An 18061-nucleotide genomic window follows, 5' to 3' on the forward strand; every position below is an offset into this window, starting at 1 on the left:
TCTAGCTACAATACAAACTTTGTTTAATACAATAAATCGCCCTAAGAATACATTCACCTTAAGAACACTGCTATTATGTACAGGGGGTTACTTGCATATTTGCGAGCTAACATTCACAACCCAGCAAATTTGTCAATTTTCTAAAATCAAAACATTTGTATTCGTGGGAAACTCTGTTTTTTATTTTTTTATGTTTTTATTTTTGTATTTTTTTAAATTAAAAAAATTAAATAAAAAAAAAATAATAAAAAAATAAAATTAAATTTTTAAATTTTTAAATTTTTAAAAAATTTTTTTAAATTTTTAAATGTAAATTTTTTTTAATTTTTAAATGTTAAATTGTTTTTTTATTATTATTTTTATTTTTATTTTTATTTTTTATTTTTAAATTTTTTATTTTTTATTTTTTATTTTTTATTTTTTATTTTTTATTTTTTATTTTTTATTTTTTATTTTTTATTTTTTATTTTTTTATTATTTTATTTTTTATTTTTTATTTTTTATTTTTTATTTTTTATTTTTTATTTTTTATTTTTTATTTTTTATTTCGAACATCATCTAAAGCACAACAAACCAAACATAAATCAACAAAAATAAAAATACCTATGCACATATACACATACACATGTTCGAAAGGGAATGGGAGGAAGTCAAGACTTATCTAGTCCCACCCCCCTAACCGCCCAGATTCCAACCTCATCCCAACAAAACATATATTATTCCTTGTCTACATAGAATAAAAACCCCACATCCAAGCACCCTCACCCAGTTTGAGGCACCCAACTACGTGCCAAGAGCAACCAGTTCATTACCAGTCATCGTATCGTACGTAGTCCAGTACATAAGAAAGAAAGAATGAAACCACTCCAACTATACCAGTCATCACAAGCTAACATGGATATTAAAAAAACATCAATGTTATGGTATTGTTTCAGTGAGATTAAAAAATAAATGTGAGAGAAAAAACAAAAAATATTCTTTAAAATACCTCAAATTACGACAAGTTACGACTGCAAATTTCTAAAACGTTCCCATTTTGTTTCCCCTGTCACTTTCAGTGTGTTCTCTACCTCTGGTCGCTCAAGATCAACCACCCCAACACACTCTTCCTCCTGCGAGGGAACCACGAGTGCCGGCACCTCACAGAGTACTTCACCTTCAAACAGGAATGTAAGTACGGCTGAGTCTTTCAGTAAGATGACTGCTATACCGCACATCGGTGAAGCATGCGGCTCGGCCAGAACTACCAACACCAGTGTAAAGAAACAGTGTTTGCCGATAGCCATAACCAAACCCTAAACCTAACCTGATTGCGGGTTACACGCTGAGCTGGTCTGAACTGACTTTTTAAGGCACACAGAATGTTGTGTTCTAGGGATATATGTATATATACACGCAGTATAACAGTATACCAAAAGAAATGTTAGACACTCGGCACAACAAAAAAGTTTGTTTTTATCCAGTAATTTAGCCATATAGGATGTTTAGCCAAAATATACAAAAACATATATATTTAATTTAATTTAATTTAATTTAATTTAATTTAATTTAATTTAATTTAATTTAATTTAATTTAATTTAATTTAATTTAATTTAATTTAATTTAATTTAATTTAATTTAATTTAATTTAATTTAATTTAATTTAATTATGTACATATAAATAATATATATAACAAAAAACAGTAGTTTTACATGAAAATTACTATTTATTTACAAATATAACACGCAGTATAACAGTATACCAAAAGAAATGTTAGACACTCAGCACAACAAAAAAGTTTGTTTCTGTCCTATAGAACATAGTTAAGTTTCAGCAAAATATCAGTTCTTAACAAAATTAAAGTGATAAAGACAGCTTTTGTGTGAAAAGATACATTTGAAGCATAACTTTCACTTTAAGTAATTTAGCCATATAGTATGTTTAGCCAAAATAATATACAAAAACATATATTTAATTTAATTTAATTTAATTTAATTTAATTTAATTTATTTTATTTTATTTTATTTTATTTTATTTTATTTTATTTTATTTTATTTTATTTTATTTTATTTTATTTTATTTTGTATATATAAATAATATATATAACAAAAGACAGTAGTTTTACATGAAAATGACTATTTATTTACAAATATAACACCCAAAATGTTCACCTTTGGAAGTGAACTGTGTGTACCTGATTGAAAATTGAAGTTTGATGAAATATCTACAGTGCCCGGTCGATACATAGAAATAACGTTTGTCCTCCAGGGCTTTAAAGCTAACTTTACCAATCCAAATACTCATTTGGTTCTCCGTTTCTGCTCAATATGGGTTCCATCTTGTGGCTACAGTTACTGCGCTTCAATCAAACTACGGTGTATATATCCAATTTTATAAATCCATACCAGCTCCACCCTTCAAAAATCAAATGCGCCATTCATTTGCAATAAGAGTGACGGTTGATCAGATTAAGATCCAGAACCCTCCCCATCTTTCTTCAATATGCATCAATATGAAGTATAAAATGTATAGATACTCACCGCTAGTGAGTGATAATGTACTGTAAGTTGATCCTTGAACAAATAGAATACGCATCACGCTGTAGCCTTTAGCGTGGTCGTTAGCCTGGCTAGAAAAGGTGCTTCACCAAGCCACATATACAGTATGTATATGTTTACTGGGATGAACTGGTTCAGAGTAGCAAAGGTATCGATATATGTGTTAAACAACGCAGTATTTTGCCTTCTATTTGGTGGATTTTAGTTTCGGTTGCCAGCTTTGACAGCGTTTCACTTTTGCGTCTCACAGCAACTATGGTGCATTCAAGGACTGCTGAGTGACAGTGAAGCATAAAGACGTATTTTCTTGGAGTTTGAACATAAGCACATATTTGGTTTCTTCTTCTGTGGTAGAACTACATAATATTAACATTTCTTGATTGTATATAATATGGGCGGCACGGCGGTCTAGTGGTTAGGGCGCAGACCTCACAGCTAGGAGACCAGGGTTCAATTCCACCCTCGGCCATCTCTGTGTGGAGTTTGCTCCGGTTTCCTCCCACATTCCAAAAACATGCTAGCTTAATTGGCGACTCCAAATTGTCCATGGGTATGAATGTGAGTGTGAATGGTTGTTTGTCTATATGTGCCCTGTGATTGGCTGGCCACCAGTCCAGGGTGTACCCCGCCTCTCGCCCGAAGACGGCTGGGATAGGCTCCAGCACCCCCACAACCCTCGTGAGGATAAGCGGTAGAAAATGAATGAATGAATGAGTTCTCCTCCTATGTTGTGTGGAAGTGGTAACTTTTTGGCTTCTTATTTTCTTTCCCCACCCTCGGCCATCTCTGTGTGGAGTTTGCATGTTCTCCCCGTGAGTGTGAATGGTTGTTTGTCTATATATGCCCTGTGATTGGCTGGCCACCAGTCCAGGGTGTACCCCGCCTCTCGCCCGAAGACGGCTGGGATAGGCTCCAGCACCCCCACAACCCTCGTGAGGATAAGCGGTAGAAAATGAATGAATGAATGAGTTCTCCTCCTATGTTGTGTGGAAGTGGTAACTTTTTGGCTTCTTATTTTCTTTCCCCACCTTCGGCCATTTCTGTGTGGAGTTTGCATGTTCTCCCCGTGAGTGTGAATGGTTGTTTGTCTATATGTGCCCTGTGATTGGCTGGCCACCAGTCCAGGGTGTACCCCGCCTCACGCCCGAAGACGGCTGGGATAGGCTCCAGCACCCCCACAACCCTCGTGAGGATAAGCGGTAGAAAATGAATGAATGAATGAGTTCTCCTCCTATGTTGTGTGGAAGTGGTAACTTTTTGGCTTCTTATTTTCTTTCCCCACCCTCGGCCATCTCTGTGTGGAGTTTGCATGTTCTCCCCGTGAGTGTGAATGGTTGTTTGTCTATATGTGCCCTGTGATTGGCTGGCCACCAGTCCAGGGTGTACCCCGCCTCTCGCCTGAAGACAGCTGGGATAGGCTCCAGCACCCCCGCAACCCTCGTGAGGATAAGCGGTAGAAAATGAATGAATGAATGAGTTCTCCTCCTATGTTGTGTGGAAGTGGTAACTTTTTGGCTTCTTATTTTCTTCCCCACACCCTCTGTGTGGAGTTTGCATGTTCTCCCCGTGAGTGTGAATGGTTGTTTGTCTATATGTGCCCTTTGATTGGCTGGCCACCAGTCCAGGGTGTACCCCGCCTCACGCCCAAAGACAGCTGGGATAGGCTCCAGCACCCCCGTGACCCTCGTGTTGAAAAAGCGGTGTGTACAGGGCCTTAGGTGAACGACAAAGACTTTTAACCCACTTGTTGTTTTTTAATAATAACACATCTTCTTTCACTCTTTTGACAGCGTCTCTAGTCGAGTTTTACAGTTTTACAGTTTTATTAGAAAGCGTTGGTGAGAGTCCCACACAAAGTGTGACTGCACAACAGACTTGGCACCGCCTTTTTCATTGTCGCCACGCAGATGAACGTAGCCAGCCGCTACACACGCTGCTGATCTGTTCCACACACTTAAACACAATCATTTTAATTCGAAACGCTGTTTATGTTTCCGTGTGTCCCTGCTCTTGCATTTTGTGCGTCTCTCAATGCGCCAGCAAAGATGGTGTCGCCAACGATGCAAATTGATTTCACTCACTACATCGTCTTCACTTCCTCCCACGTATCACCTCAACTGCATGCACACAAAATGTGCCATCTTTACATGCGTGGTGTAACACTGTAAAAATACTTCTAGTGGTCATTTAGTGGTCATCAATTAAAAGTCATGGTGTATAGGCCTTTGCCTGGTTGTCAGGCTGGGGGTAATTATTACTATCAATTGCGATCGAAGGATGTGTGGGTTCATCACCATATATTTAATTTAATTTAATTTAATTTAATTTAATTTAATTTAATTTAATTTAATTTAATTTAATTTAATTTAATTTAATTTAATTTAATTTAATTTAATTTATATATAAATAATATATATAACACAAAAATTACTATTTATTTACAAATATAACATGCAGTATAACAGTATACCAAAAGAAATGTTAGCCACTCAGCACAACAAAAAAGTTTGTTTTTATCCCGTAGAACATAGGTAAGTTTCAGCAAAATATCAGTTCTTAACAAAATAAAAGCGAGAAAGACAGCTTTATTGTGAAAAGATACATTTCAAACATAACTTTCACTTTAAGTAATTTAGCCATATAGTATGTTTAGCCAAAATATACAAAAATATTTAATTTAATTTAATTTAATTTAATTTAATTTAATTTAATTTAATTTAATTTAATTTAATTTAATTTAATTTAATTTAATTTAATTTAATTTAATTTAATTTAATTTAATTTAATTTAATTTAATTTAATTTAATTTAATAATGTATATATAAATAATATATATAACACGAAAATTACTATTTATGTACAAATATAACATGCAGTATAACAGTATACCAAAAGAAATGTTAGACAATGTTGCACAACAAAAAAGTTTGTTTTTATCCCGTAGAACATAGGTAAGTTTCAGCAAAATATCAGTTCTTAACAAAATAAAAGCGAGAAAGACAGCTTTATTGTGAAAAGATACATTTCAAACATAACTTTCACTTTAAGTAATTTAGCAATATAGTATGTTTAGCCAAAATATACAAAAATATTTAATTTAATTTAATTTAATTTAATTTAATTTAATTTAATTTAATTTAATTTAATTTAATTTAATTTAATTTAATTTAATTTAATTTAATTTATATAATGTATATATAAATAATATATATAACAAAAAACAGTAGTTTTACATGAAAATTACTATTTATTTACAAATATAACACCCTGAATTATTTAAAATTTTCACCTTTGGAAGTGAACTGTGTGTACACTCGCGCACATGCATGCATGAGCATTGTGTAATATTGCGTAATATTTTCAACACACAAGCACCAGACGTGATTGCTGGAACAACAGACTCTTATTGCAGATTTGAATGATCTCGTAACAGTCATGATAATCCCTAACACGGTCTACTGTTGTGGCCGCAACCCATGCCAGGCTAAAACTCTAGTTTGAACTTCCTAATCCCACTTCCTGCCCATCCCCCACTCAGCTCCACTAGCACCAAAACACATATACAGCAACACACACAGACATGAGTCTTATTTATGTCTTAAATTGCTTATTTTATGTGTACTGTATGAGGTAATATGAGTGTAAAGGTGACTATAGGGTTGCTTTTTATGACTAGAGGGCTCTAATAATGTGAAAATAATGTAAAAAAAAAAAGTTGTAATATTGAAAATATATTTTTAAAGTTTAATATTATAAATATTGCCAGTCAGCTCTACCTGCACCTGTAGTGTACTTCAGTCATATGACCATATACTTGTGTTCTGACAGGTAAAATTAAGTACTCAGAAAGGGTCTATGACGCCTGTATGGAGGCCTTTGACTGCCTGCCCCTCGCTGCCCTGCTGAATCAACAGTTCCTTTGTGTCCACGGTGGACTCTCACCAGAAATCAATTGCCTTGATGACATAAGGAAAGTAAGTCATTCTCATGTCATGTCGTCATACACGTTCAAACAGTATATTATATCCAAAACATGCATATTGCCGCAATGTACTAACGTATATCCACTATTTGAATTTTGGAACAGTTAGATAGATTTAAGGAGCCGCCGGCGTTTGGGCCCATGTGTGATCTGATTTGGGCCGACCCCGGTGAAGACTACGGCAGTGAAAAGACAAGTGAACACTTTAACCATAACTCTGTCAGAGGCTGCTCCTACTTTTTCAGGTAAGATTGATCATTTCTCATTTGGTCCTTCAAAGTTAATATCGTCACGTATATTTGATTGCAAATCTGACCATGATAGGTACATTTTCATGACATTTGTTTTTAACAACATTGTAACATTGAAAACATGTTTATGTTAATAGTTTTGAACATTGTTAACATTTTTTGTGTAACATTGTTACACAAAATAAGATCAAAAATAAAGAAAATCAATCAGTAATAAATAAATATAATAATAATAAAACGGCAAATAATTAAAAATTAAAAAACCACATATAGTTGGTGGGTAGACAAATGATTTTTTTCAGATTAAAATGAACAAAGCATTATTAGAGCCCTGTAGACATGACAAAACACGACTATAGTCACATTTATACTCTTTTTATTTACAACATATTGCGCAACTGCAGGGTCTTGAGACACATGCTAACTTGCAAACTAGAGAGCTAGCGACCTAAATGGTAGCCTCCAAGTTATTTCCTTTAAACTTAAAAAGCTAAAAACTTACCACTTCCACATTGATAGGGAGGATAACTATTAACAGTTATTTAACCTTTAACATGAACATTAATCAAACGTAATAATTTTTTCTGGGTACATGATACCATACAGCATCCATATCAAACTTGCGCGGGCCGCACTAACATTAAACTTTCATATCAAGGCGGGGGCCTCAAACTAGTGTCCTGCGGGCCACATTTGGCCCGCGGGCCGCGTGTTTGAGACCCCCGCTCGAGCCATAAGCCACACCCTCGTAGTCACCAGCTACAGTAGACATAATAAGACGGGTGAAAAAAAAAAAAAACAATTGCAATTGCCAGGCGAGCTGATTGGGTGGTGGACAGGAAGTGATGTTGAGGGTGTTTCAGAGTTTATTTTTATCTTGCCGTGGGTTTATGGCCGCAACAGTAGCCAGTATAGGGATTATTTGGTCTGTAGTGAGGTCATTTGAACCTGCAATAAAAGGCTGTTTCTACACAGATCAAGTCTGGTGCTTGTGCATCACAGCAAACAGTAACATTACTGACATCTAGTGACCACTGTACAATAATTCATATCATCACAACATCTTCTGTGTGCCTTATATTAGCAGTTAACTTAATTTAGCCAAAGTTATGCTTGTAAATGCTTAATTTAAGCATTTTATTTATAAATATGTATGTTTTATTTACTAATAACAGGCCATATTCAACCACCAGCATGATATATTAATTAATATATTTTTGTAAAACATGAAAGAATCAAGCCGTGACACTGAAAGAGTGGTGAGGGATTACCGTACACGGCTAAAAAGATTAGCGCTTAGCATTTAAACAGATTGATTGATTGATTGATTGATTGATCTCTCTTTCTGTCTTCGCAGTTACTCAGCTGTCTGTGACTTTTTGGTAAATAACAACTTGTTGTCAGTAATTAGAGCCCATGAAGCACAAGATGCAGGGTAAGTTAGTTTGGCGTTTATTGACACGTCTTTAAGCATTTATAATATGGCTGTTTATATTATATTGTTTGTTTTGTTTTACCCAATAGATATCGGATGTACAGAAAAAGTCAAACGACTGGCTTCCCATCATTAATCACAATCTTTTCAGCTCCAAATTACCTGGATGTCTACAACAACAAAGGTTTGTTTATATTCAAAGTTTTTTTTATTTCACTCCTTGACATGTTTTAATGCATGGATTTCCTTTTCTGTGTCATCTTTTTTTTTTTTTACTGTAGCTGCTGTATTAAAATATGAGAACAACGTGATGAATATCCGACAGTTCAACTGTTCCCCTCATCCTTATTGGTTGCCCAATTTTATGGACGTCTTCACATGGTCGTTGCCTTTTGTTGGGGAGAAAGGTATGCAATCTGTTGGTAAAGTGGGTGCTGGCGTGTTATTTGAAGGGGAGGTTCCTAATCAAGTGTGTACACCCGCAAACGTAATAAACCACAAACGTAATACAAATCTGCAGCTTTGAATGTAATAATCCCGCAAATGTAATAAATTTCCCACAAACGTAATAAAATTTGCCCACTGCAAACGTAATCCTGAATTTCCTGCAAATGTAATGAAATTATTACATTTTGTTTGTGGGCGTACATGTGCGTTTTAGTTACAGTATATTATTGTATGTGTAATTTTGTGTGTATATGGGAAAGAAATAATCAAAAGAAATAATAAAATATAATAATAATAATAGAAATAATAATTTTATTAAAACAATTGCAATTATCACAATTATGTTATCTTTCTTTAATTTAAAATAAATTACAATTTAATAATTAAAGATTCCTTTAATGTATTCAAATGATACTTTTTGAATAATATTTATTGCACAAAAAAAGAAAAAAAAAATTATCTTTTATCTATTATTTTTTTTTAATTTAATTTTATTTTGTAGCCCATGCACACATGTCCCCAAAAGGATGTTACCCAACATACCTAGTGGGTAAAATAAATTAGTATAAATAGTGTTATTTCGCTTAATTATACAATACCCGCATAGTCTATGTGGTGCAGTTACATTGTCCCCATGGGAGACCATGCAAATTTTTCGACTCTTTCTATTGAGTTGTGGTCCACTATAGAGCAGCGACACACAATAACCCGCACAGAAAACATTTTAGATTTAGCAGAATCTGCACCTATTTCAGCTGTATTTCCTTTCATTTGTGCTTCCTTCCAAAACGGTACGTTTTAATTTAATTTATTCCACCCATGGCCCGACTCAGGCATGCCCACTCCGCTGTGATTGGTCACACTAAACTATGAACCATATAAGGGATCGGGCCCTCTGTGATGTCACAAATTAGCACTTTTTACCACGCCTTCTGAAATTGAGCGTTTTGAGGCTAAACTATGAACTATGCACATGAAACTATGAACCATAAAAGGGAGTCAGGCTCTCTGTGATGTCACAAAGGAGCATTTTTTACCACGCCTTCTGAAACCGAGCATTTTGAGGCTAAACTATGAACTATACACTAAACTATGAACCATATAAGGGAGTCGGGCTCTCTGTGATGTCACAAAGGAGCAGTTTTTACCACGCCTTCTGAAACCGAGCATTTTGAGGCTAAACTATGAACTATGCACATGAAACTATGAACCATATAAGGGAGTCGGGCTCTCTGTGATGTCACAAATGAGCACTTTTACCACGCCTTCTGAAACCGAGCATTTTGAGGCTAAACTATGAACTATACACTAAACTATGAACCAAAAAAGGGAGTCGGGCCCTCTGTGATGTCACAAAGGAGCAGTTTTTACCATGCCTTCTGAAACCGAGCATTTTGAGGCTAAACTATGAACTATGCACATGAAACTATGAACCATATAAGGGACTCGGGCCCTCTGTGATGTCACAAAGGAGCAGTTTTTACCACGCCTTCTGAAACCGAGCGTTTTGAGGCTAAACTATGAACTATACACTAAACTATGAACCATATAAGGGAGTCGGGCCCTCTGTGATGTCACAAATGAGCACTTTTTACCACGCCTTCTGACACAGAGCATTTTGAGGCCAAACTATGAACTATGCACATGAAACTATGAACCATATAAGGGAGTCGGGCCCTCTGTGATGTCACAAAGGAGCAGTTTTTACCACGCCTTCTGAAACCGAGCGTTTTGAGGCTAAACTATGAACTATACACTAAACTATGAACCATATAAGGGAGTCGGGCCCTCTGTGATGTCACAAAGGAGCAGTTTTTACCACGCCTTCTGAAACCGAACATTTTGAGACATCCCAAGCTTCTTTCAGGGCTCACTTCCATATGTATGAACCTCGTTATCTGGCCATAAACTTTGGCATCGTTTAACACGAGAATTAAATACTTTATAATTGCCATTTTTAAATAGAGGTACTTTAAATACGTTAAGAAGAAACCAGACAGAAGTTGTCAAATGTTTACTCTTCCCCACAGTGACGGAGATGTTGGTGAACGTTCTGAACATTTGCTCTGATGATGAGCTCATGTCGGAGGGAGATGATCTTTATGAAGGTAAGCTAGCGACTGATTTAAGACACACTGCTTTTTTTTTTATAGCAACTTAGCCACATTTAGAAATGAATACTTTGATGTGACAGTGATGTGTTGTGTCTTCCAGGTGGCACCACGGCAATGCGGAAGGAGGTCATCCGGAATAAGATTCGTGCAGTGGGGAAAATGGCCCGTGTCTTCTCAGTACTCAGGTCTGTATTCGGTGTTTTTGCCTTGCACACGTGTGTAAAATGTTGCAATCCAATTTGTCTTCACTTATGAGAAACAGTAATGCTGGTTGCTGTATTTATTTTTATATTATAACGATGATGATGATGTAAGATATTGCATAAACAGATCGAAGTTATGTATTTATTTCACTTCTGTGTCTCACGCTAACTTTTGTTCAGTCAAGGACTGCTTGGCGTTGTCAACACTTGATGAAAAAAACATTATTATTAGTGAAGTATGTAATAAATTGTGGGCTTTTTTAACACTAGTGGTACACTTATGGTGTACATTTCTTTTATTTCTAAATGAATACCAACAGATGGTGAACGAGGTGTGGTTTTTTTTCACAAAAAGCATCCTATTTTCCGCTATACATGCAATTATCTAAATCAGGGGTCTCAAACTCAATTTACCTGGGGGCCACTGGAGCTAGGGTCTGGGCGAGGCTGGGCCGCATCAGCTTTAAAAAAAAAACAAAAAAAACAACCCCATTTATTAAAAACAGAAAAATATACAAACTTTTTCAGTGTTTTGGTTCCGATTTTCTAAGCTCTGATAAAACATTCCACTGTTCTCAAATATCTTAATTTTTTTTTCTGCACAAAATAAGATGAAAAATAAATTAACAAATCAAGAATAAAGAAAATCAATCAATCAGTAATAAATAATAAATATAATAATAATAATAAAACGGCAAATAATAAAAAACTTAAGAAACCACATATAGTTGGTGGGTAGACAAATGATTTTTTTCAGATTAAAATGAACAAAGCATTATTAGAGCCCTGTAGACATGACAAAACACGACTATAGTCACATTTATACTCTTTTTATTTACAACATATTGCGCAACTGCAGGGTCTTGAGACACATGCTAACTCGCAAACTAGAGAGCTAGCGACCTAAACGGTAGCCTTCAAGTTATTTCCTTTAAACTTAAATAGCCAAAAAACTTACCACTTCCACACGGATAGGGAGGATAACTATTAACAGTTATTTAACCTTTAACATGAACATGAATCAAACGTAATAATTTTTTCTGGGTACATGATACCATACAGCATCCATATCAAACTTTACATTAAACTTTCATATCAAGGCGGGGGCCTCAAACTAGTGTCATACGGGCCACATTTGGACCGTGGGCCACATTGTGTTTGAGACCCCTGATCTAAATGATACAGTAAATATAAACCATAATTTCAAAAAGTAGTCTTCTACGTGACTCATTATTGCTGACACCGTTTATCCTCACGAGGGTCACGGGCATGCTGGAGCCTATCCCAGCGTTCTTTAGGCGAGAGGCGGGTTACACTCTGGACTTTAGACTCTTTATTTACAAAACAACCTCATAACCTTGTGGTATTTCTGCTATCTCCTGCCGTCATGTGATTGTGTTTGGCTTTGTGTTCCAGGGAAGAGAGTGAGAGTGTATTAACCCTCAAAGGTCTGACTCCGACCGGAACTCTTCCCATGGGAGTGCTCTCAGGTGGAAAGCAGACCTTACAAACCGGTACGTTTTTATGTTTTTTAGTGCCTTCCCTTCGGGCGAGAGGCGGGGTACACCCTGGACTGGTCGCCAGCCAATCACAGGGCACATATAGACAAACAACCATTCACACTCACATTCATACCTATGGACAATTTGGAGTCGCTATAAAAATAAAAATACTATAATACAATAAAAATACTATAAAAACCTGCTCTGTGTTAAAATTCTTGGCTTTCTGAAATGGATGAATTGGATTTACATTATTTCTTATTGAAAAAAATTATTTGGTTAGAGTATGTTTTGGTTAGAGTTGGACCTTCAGGAATGGATTAATGATGCTAACCAAGGTTCTTATGATTTCATTCATTCATTCATTCATTTTCTACTGCTTTTTCCTCTCGAGGGTATCCCAGCTGTCTTCGGGCGAGAGGCGGGGTACATCCTGGACTGGTGGCCAGCCAATCACAGGGCACATATAGACAAACAACCATTCACACTCACATTCATACCTATGGACAATTTGGAGTCGCTAATTAACCTAGCATGTTTTTGGAATGTGGGAGGAAACCGGAGTACCCGGAGAAAAACCCACGCATGCACGGGGAGAACATGCAAACTCCACACAGAGATAGCCGAGGGTGGAATTGAACCCTGGTCTCCTAGCTGTGAGGTCTGCGCGCTAACCCGTTTTAAGACTTTTTACAGTTAAAAACAATTGTAATAGAAATCCATGCAAGTGTAAAAATAAGTTAACAACTGTTAATGTGTACCGAGGTGCAAAACAAAGGTCACAGATGCTGCTAGAACATTCCTTGGGAAACTAGCGTATTTCGCCCGCCATTTTAATCGTCTCCCGTAGAACAAGAGTGATGTTAGCAGAGCATCCGTGTCTCACTCGTAGCTTTGAAGAGAGTTTTTATAAATGCCCCCCACTCCTACCGAAAGAAGGGCAGACATTTCTGTCTGAAGTGCCTGAGAGGTCAACCTGTCCCTTGGATGTGGCCGCTGACCCTCTGATGTAAAGGTCGGGTGCCCGGCCTCGCCCGCGGAGAACACGTCGGGCGTGGCGCTGTGCCACGTGAGAGACTTATACAGAACCATCAGAAGGGAAAAACCCTGTCATGAGCTGGAGGAGAATGTCACCGTTCCATGTGTGCCCGCTTTCAGACCAGTTAGACGGGGTCAAATTTCGAAAAGGCTATTGATTGTGAAATACAGTCAGACCTTTTCGTACCATTCGGTTTTTGACAAAAAAACGTTTTTTGTCATTCACTTCACTTCTTCAATCCAAGCCATTTTTCAAAAGCTGTCCCTCTAAGTACTCATCATTTTTTATTATTTTGACTGATTTGACATATATGACATGATATGATATAAAAATCAATCAATCAGTAATAAATAAAGAAATATAATAATAATAATAATAAAACGGCAAATTATATTAAATTAAATAATAAAAAAAAAAATAATTACATTAAATTAAATTATATATAATAATAATAATATGAAAATGTAACAATAACCTGCACAGAAAGCTTTCTAGATCTTCCAGAAACTGCACCTATCCTGCAGTGTTTCCTTAGATTTCCTGCTTCCCAGCAAAATGTTCTGTTTTAATTTAGCCCACCCACGGCCTGCCTCCAGGCGTGGCCACTCTGCTGTGATTAGTCACACTGCCAAAGGCTCCTGAGGACTTCTGGACAGCTGCCGAACCTCACTTTCTAATTTTGTCAGAAGTTGATAAATGTACGTCATTACACTTTTTTTTTTGTGGTACTACCTGTGTTTACATTTTTTTTTATTTTTGCATGCATGCAGGTAAGACTGACTCCGCTCCCTTTATGCACACTTTATAATGCTACACATACAGCCACAAAAGCCTCAATACACTAATACATTGTTACATTGTTACTTACAACTTGCTCTTCTGACTCTTTGACACGCTGGAAAGGTGTCAGGCTTCAGCAACAATTTGGCGAATAGTTGAACTTCATATTTGCCCTTGTTCAAAATTAGAATATTTTTCTCTTGCTGGCCGGGAACTAAGCAACTCCAACCACTTCTGCCTGATGCTCATTCGACCCTATGAAAATTTTGCGGGAACCTTTGCTAACACCTTAAACCGAGCGAAGCAGAGCTTACAGCAGGCCGAGAGCGTATCTGGGCATGCCCATATAAGGAAGTCTGGATCGCATTGATGTCACAGTGAGCTGCCCAGACTTCTTTCAGGGCTCACTTCCGAATGCGCAAACCTCGTTATAACAAAACATCCTTGTTAGCAGTTTGCTAATACTTCTTTTAAAATGTTGCCTTCACTGAGGATGTTAGACAAAGCCACGATGTGGTAGCGAGATCAACGCAGACAACGCGGTAAAACTACAAAAACAAACTTGATTTGTTTAGAGTCCTCAATGATGCTAACCAAGGTTCCACTGTACATTTCTGTAAACCTTGACATGTGACATGACTGTTTGTCTATACAGTAATTTTGCTGGTGCTTGTATTTGCTGCATTGTAATGTTTCCCTTTTTACCCCCCCCCCCCACCCCCCCTCCCCAAACCCTCTTTTAACATAGCTACCATTGAGGCAGCTAAAGCAAAAGGTACGCATGGCTTTATGGTTCCACTCATGTTTCTGTTCTCTGTCTGTTATATTACAAATATTACTAGCCACGTTTACATGGACCCAAATATTCCAATTCCATTCGACTTATTAGCTCAAATGGAAAGAAAGTAACCTTTGTATACACCTCATTCCCAAAGAAAAGTGCCAATCCGAATGAATATATAATGGGATTCCCAGGGGTGGAATATTCCTTTAACCAATCCGATTGAGGTATCTTGTACCCGCTCAAACGGAAAGTTGTCAAGACTGCGTTCTTCTTCTTCTTCTGTTGTTTATTGGCGGTTGGCAAGCAGCTTTGGTGTGCATTAGAATAAAGAATAAAGAAAATCAATCAGTAATAAATGAATAAATATAATAATAATAATAAAAACTTAAGAAACCACATATAGTTGGTCGGTAGACAAATTATTTTTTTCAGATAAAAATGAACAAAGCATTATTAGAGCCCTGTAGACATGACAAAACACGACTATAGTCACATTTATACTCTTTTTATTTACAACATATTGCGCAACTGCAGGGTCTTGAGACACATGCTAACTCGCAAACTAGAGAGCTAGCGACCTAAACGGTAGCCTCCAAGTTATTTCCTTTCAACTTAAATAGCCAAAAACTTACCACTTCCACACGGATAGGGAGGATAACTATTAACAGTTATTTAACCTTTAACATGAACATGAATCAAACGTAATAATTTTTTCCGGGTACATGATACCATACAGCATCCATATCAAACTTGCGCTTAAACTTTCATATCAAGGCGGGGGCCTCAAACTAGTGTCCTGCGGGCCACATTTGGCCCACGGGCCGCGTGTTTGAGACCCCTGATATAAAACATATGCCGAGATTAATTATAAAATATTAGTTAGATTGAACTTTATCTTTTCCTGTTCCCGGGTGCGTTCTTTCAGCCAATGCTGAGATATGACGTAACACGCAGATCCAGACGTTCTTAAGTTTTAAAAATGGAGGCCAGCAATCGGCACCGGACTGCTAAGGAAAGTTTGTTTTTGATTCAAACTAAATTTCAAGACCGGATGAAGGAAAAAGTGGCAACACGGAGTTATTCCAACAAGTGAAAGAAAAAGTCGAGGAAGTCGGTATCACGTGATGTTGGTGTTTACGCTTTACTGGGCATGCCCTATTGACTATTCTGGTTGATTATAGCGGCGCATGTAGACACGCCATTGGAATATTCCTTTCCATGTATACCATTGCTTTCGGAAAAAGGTCATTCGGAAAGAGAAATACTCCTCATGTAAACGTGGCTACTGCATAGTCAGTGTAATTGCTGGTTACTCTTGCATTATCGGTGTCTTTTATATTTTTTACGTAACACCTGACACTCACAAATACTTGCTTATTAATGGTACAGTAAACCTCGGATATATCGGATTCAATTGTTCCCACTGGTTTTGTCCGGTATAAGCCAAATCCGTTATATGCGTATACCGGAAAATGTCAGTTTTACGCATATATCGGATTTATATCCGGTATATGCGTAAATCGGATTTTATCCGTTATAAAAAGGCACTTCCTTGACTATGTTTCCAATGTACCTGGAACGCTGCAAACGCTGCAAATGACGTCGTATAGCGGCCTGTCACGATTCGGCGAATCGGAGCGCCACGATGCAGCCATCCGATATATGCGAGGGAAATTTAATGGAAATGCATTGGAACGGGACTGGAGATTTTGTCCGAAATAGGCGAAATCTGTTATAAAAAATCCGATATATGCAATGAATTTTTATTGGAAATGCATTACAGAAAAATTGGTTCTTTTTTATCTGTCCGTTGTGAGCGAATTTCCGATATATCCGAGTCCGATATATCCGAGGTTTACTGTAGTTGTTGTTTTCAGTCGTCGGACTGCACCAATGCGGTTTTTGCCAATCATGGGCCCGCCCCCACACGGAGAAAAGCCTGCTAAGACTTTGTCCAAGATAAGACCAGGGACATCCCTTCCTGGGATATTTTCAGCAACTAATCCTGTTACAGCATTTGGGCGTCGCTCCACTGCCCTTCCTGGTTGGCTCTGCCACTGTGTTGTGTTGTGTTGTGGTATGATCACACACTATTTGGAACAATAAGTACACACACAGAAACAAGCTGGGTATTTCATTCCGAATACTTGATGACGACTGCCCTGATTTTTGATAATATTACAATGAGTGATTTGTAATGGGAATTATTAAACATGGCAATCCCACAAATCCTGATACCTGATGGTGCAAGAGAACCGAGTCATTGAAGATGTACCTTAAAGTACTTTATGTAATATTTGAATAACTGAAGAATATGTCTTAACGCTCCCTCACGAGTTTGCTTTTCATTTGCTCACGTTTTCTGGGTTCCGTGGCTGTTTTCGGGAAATTACCGTAAGTCACCCCGAGTGTGAGGTGTCTTGATTGTCATAACTTGTTTCTCAGGTGTTTGAACACGATAGAGTCGTTGTGCATGTGTTGTCTTTGCCGCCCATCTGTGATAGCAGATAGCATTTCGTTCACTCACGTAGCTAATGTATTAATCGTGGGAATGCCGAAGAACCGTCAGACATATTTACGTTATTCGGCACCGTTGATCCTCGACTACTTTACAACATTCGTTAAACCACTCCAACCTCAAAATATTCTACTCTTTTCGGGACACCGTGATTATCTATCAACACAATTGGGTACTGGGATTAATTAATTAATCACATTATAAATGAAAATTAACTCAATTATTTTTGCTTCTCCCGCCTCTAAACTCTAAACTCTGTGCATTGTTTTCATCACCTCGGCACATCACTCGGTTTGTTCCACAGAACAACGTCATGAACGGAGTCATACAGTGGGGAGAGGCGGGGCTGCTAGCATACACACAGAGTGTAATTACATTAGTACATTGGAATATATTATTATATATTTTCCATGGTACTTTTCTTAAAAGTAGTGTTAACATCTTGTCTCAGGCCCAATCCTGCGTAT

The 18061-nt window shown here is 37.0% G+C and overlaps 2 protein-coding genes across 3 annotated transcripts in view; one reads left to right on the forward strand and one right to left on the reverse strand.

Moving 5' to 3' along the window:
* The window catches only part of ppp3cca (protein phosphatase 3, catalytic subunit, gamma isozyme, a), a 40619-nt gene that overhangs the window by 18363 nt on the left and 4195 nt on the right, over nt 1-18061 (forward strand). For both annotated transcript variants that reach the window (XM_058070279.2, XM_078789210.1), the window contains exons 4-13: nt 1059-1170; nt 6368-6513; nt 6627-6766; nt 8130-8207; nt 8297-8391; nt 8489-8614; nt 10685-10762; nt 10869-10953; nt 12388-12485; nt 15041-15067. In XM_058070279.2, the coding sequence (XP_057926262.2) occupies nt 1059-1170; nt 6368-6513; nt 6627-6766; nt 8130-8207; nt 8297-8391; nt 8489-8614; nt 10685-10762; nt 10869-10953; nt 12388-12485; nt 15041-15067 (985 nt within the window). The remainder of the gene's footprint in view (nt 1-1058; nt 1171-6367; nt 6514-6626; nt 6767-8129; nt 8208-8296; nt 8392-8488; nt 8615-10684; nt 10763-10868; nt 10954-12387; nt 12486-15040; nt 15068-18061) is intronic.
* The window catches only part of adam28 (ADAM metallopeptidase domain 28), a 51880-nt gene that overhangs the window by 4946 nt on the left and 28873 nt on the right, over nt 1-18061 (reverse strand). The window lies entirely within an intron of this gene.

Source organism: Doryrhamphus excisus, linkage group LG3, assembly GCF_037039965.1.
Source record: "Doryrhamphus excisus strain RoL-2023G ecotype Guam linkage group LG3, RoL_Dexc_Guam_v1.1, whole genome shotgun sequence".
Classification (NCBI taxonomy): Eukaryota; Metazoa; Chordata; class Actinopteri; order Syngnathiformes; family Syngnathidae; genus Doryrhamphus; species Doryrhamphus excisus.